Genomic DNA, 2,793 nt, shown 5'->3' with positions numbered 1-2,793 from the left:
TAGGAGGACAAAAAGTGTCATAATTTAAAAACAATTCTAGCCAGATCAACATGTTTTAAAGTTTGAAATGGCATAGCATTCGCAAGCGTCATTAATCATCAGACAGCTGTCATCTTCTACATGTCAGAGTGCCATTCAACAAGGAACTGTACCTGTAACAAAATAAACGTTTTGTCTAGCCTAGGCAATGGGCCAAGACAATCCTACCTCTCTCGTCTGCTTCCTTCTGACTTGGCAATGCTGCTAAACTAGATCTAAAAGAAAAAATACATGAATGTAATTTAGTGTTAATATGGTCTCTGTAAGAACATGTCCAGATACAAGACAGTGTTATCCTGCTACCTTGTCTCCATAGAACACACATAGAACCTCAGCTCTCCACAGGACACGTCATTCCAACCCTGCCCACCTGTTGTCAAGGCAACAACAAATCACACTTCAGTTATTTCAATGTGCTCCGAGTGTGTGTGTGTGTGTGTGTGTGTGTGTACCTCCAGTGTGTAGCTCCATACAGTTCTCCCCCTGTCCAGAGTTACTGGGCTCATCCTCCTCCCAGTAAACATCGTCAACAGCTGAGCCGTCACTCCACAGCCACATCCCCTCCTTATCACAGAAAAACATTGATTGGTTGATTAATTGATTGAAACCACTTCTTTTTGTTTTTAAACCTGTAGACATTTGACAGATTGATTGACAGACTGACTGACTGATGAATTATTGACCCAGTTTACCAGAGCTGCGTCGTAGCCTCCTATCCAGACCGGCTGGTATGTGTGTCTCCTGACCAGATCCTGGACAAACATCTGTTGACCAGGGCTGTGAACCGACACCAGGTTCCCTCTGTGCTGGGAGCAGTACGACTAGAGGGACAGCCAGAAAACACTGTGTTAGCCCGCTGAGCTAAAGCCCAGGCAGTACCTCAGGGAGCAAAGATCAATGCAGGCTAGAAATTGACATTTCCTGAAGTAAATGTGTGCTTGCTAGTCTTGAAGTATCAATGGTTGTGAAATAGTAGTAGTAATTAGTAATTGTCTCTCTCTATTACAAGTATTACCTCTGCAGTGGCCCAGGTGGCCCAGACGGGGTAGAAGGAGAAGCAGCGATGCTCATTCTGATGCCACCCGGCTGGGCATGGTGACTGGGAGTCCACCCCTTCCACCTCCTCCTCTGTAGTGTTCACCACCCCCGAGGCAGCATCCACCCCTGGAACAACAACACACACCTACAGTATGTACTGTTCAAGAGCTGTGGTTGACTTAGTTTACCTGGTACATTGAAGCAATTAATGGAATAATCCCAAAAGTGCAAACTAAGCTAGACCAAGTAGCACCTCAAATACTTTATAGCATTTAGAGTTGTGTTTGACCAGATACAATGCAATTTTACAGTTAACAAATTGACAACAGACTTTCAGCATGCTTATAGAGGTGGACATTGAACATGTACGACGCTTACAAAAATGGTTGATGATTGGCTGAGTGAAAATCATGATAAAAAGATTGTGGGAGCTGTTTTGTTAGACTTCAGTGTGGCCTTTGACATTATCAATCAAAGTCTGATACTGGAAAAACGTATGTGTTATGGCTTTACACCACCTGCTATATTGTGGATAAAGAGTTACCTGACCTGCCTAGTTAAATAAAGGTTACATGGTTTTACAGAACACAGAGGGTGTTCTTTATCATTGAATTAAACTATTTACACACACACTGTTTCATTTCAAGTTTCAACTTTTATATTTGCCTGTTGCGAGGTGCAGAGCCATCACTGCCCAACAAAGCAGCAGAGACATCCTACCAACCGATCTACAGAGGAAACAATGATATTATATTACATAACAACATAGCTTTACATTTAATAACCTTTAATAGTGTTAAAGGGATCATGAATACCATTTTAACGTCTCTGTGTGCATTATGAAGGAAGGTAGTGGTTGTTTCACGAGCAAATGCTATCTAGCATTAGCACAATGACTGGAAGTCTCCAGGTACGGTAGCATTGCTAATGTACCTGTAGACTTCCAGTCATTGCGCTAGAATCGTACATTATGCATTTAACATAACTTAATTTAATATGATATTGCGTAACATAACATGACAAAACATAACACAACTTTTAAGTGACATAAGTTAACATGACATAACAGAGCAGCTCCATCTGTAACGTAGTACATTACCTGTACATAGATCAGAGAATGTTGAAAGTACCTGAGCTAGCTAGTAACACAGTGACAGTAGTAGTAGCTCGGTCCTGGTAGGATACCTCAGAACATCTGCTCTTTTCTACCTGCTTCTGGCTTGGATTAGTCACTGTTGAGGAGCAGGAGGAGTGAAATGAGATGATGTGAGGGGAAGAGATGAGGAAAGCATAAGGTACTGCAGAACAGCGGCCAGCCCATATCGTCCCTCTCTACACTAGTGGGTGTGTCCTAAAAGCATCAGCCCTGCCCACTCTCATTATCAGTCAGACTAGAATCACATCAACAACCTGCTAGTTCTAACAACACATCTCCTGTTCTGACAGACTAGAATCACATCAACATCCTGCTAGTTCTAACAACACATCTCCTGTTCTGACAGACTAGAATCACATCAACATCCTGCTAGTTCTAACAACACATCTCCTGTTCTGACAGACTAGAATCACATCAACATCCTGCTAGTTCTAACAACACATCTCCTGTTCTGACAGACTAGAATCACATCAACATCCTGCTAGTTCTAACAACACATCTCCTGTTCTGACAGACTAGAATCACATCAACATCCTGCTAGTTCTAACAACACATCTCCT

The 2,793-nt window shown here is 42.3% G+C and overlaps 1 protein-coding gene across 1 annotated transcript; it reads right to left on the bottom strand.

The window, feature by feature from the left end:
• Window positions 1-207: 207 nt before the first annotated feature.
• On the bottom strand, window positions 208-2,380 carry LOC123738257 (uncharacterized; the record flags this gene model as incomplete). The annotated part of the gene is given in 7 exon segments (XM_045713295.1): window positions 208-254; window positions 343-409; window positions 492-603; window positions 732-860; window positions 1,055-1,203; window positions 1,744-1,805; window positions 2,177-2,380. Coding segments are annotated over 7 exon segments (574 nt in total), but the record flags the coding sequence as incomplete, so codon positions are not given.
• Between the last annotated feature and the right edge of the window lie 413 nt (window positions 2,381-2,793).

This window comes from Salmo salar, unplaced genomic scaffold (genome assembly GCF_905237065.1).
Source record: "Salmo salar unplaced genomic scaffold, Ssal_v3.1, whole genome shotgun sequence".
NCBI classification, from domain to species: Eukaryota; Metazoa; Chordata; class Actinopteri; order Salmoniformes; family Salmonidae; genus Salmo; species Salmo salar.
The sequence above is the reverse complement of the archived record's forward strand: the minus strand, read 5'-3'. Positions and strand labels throughout refer to the sequence as shown.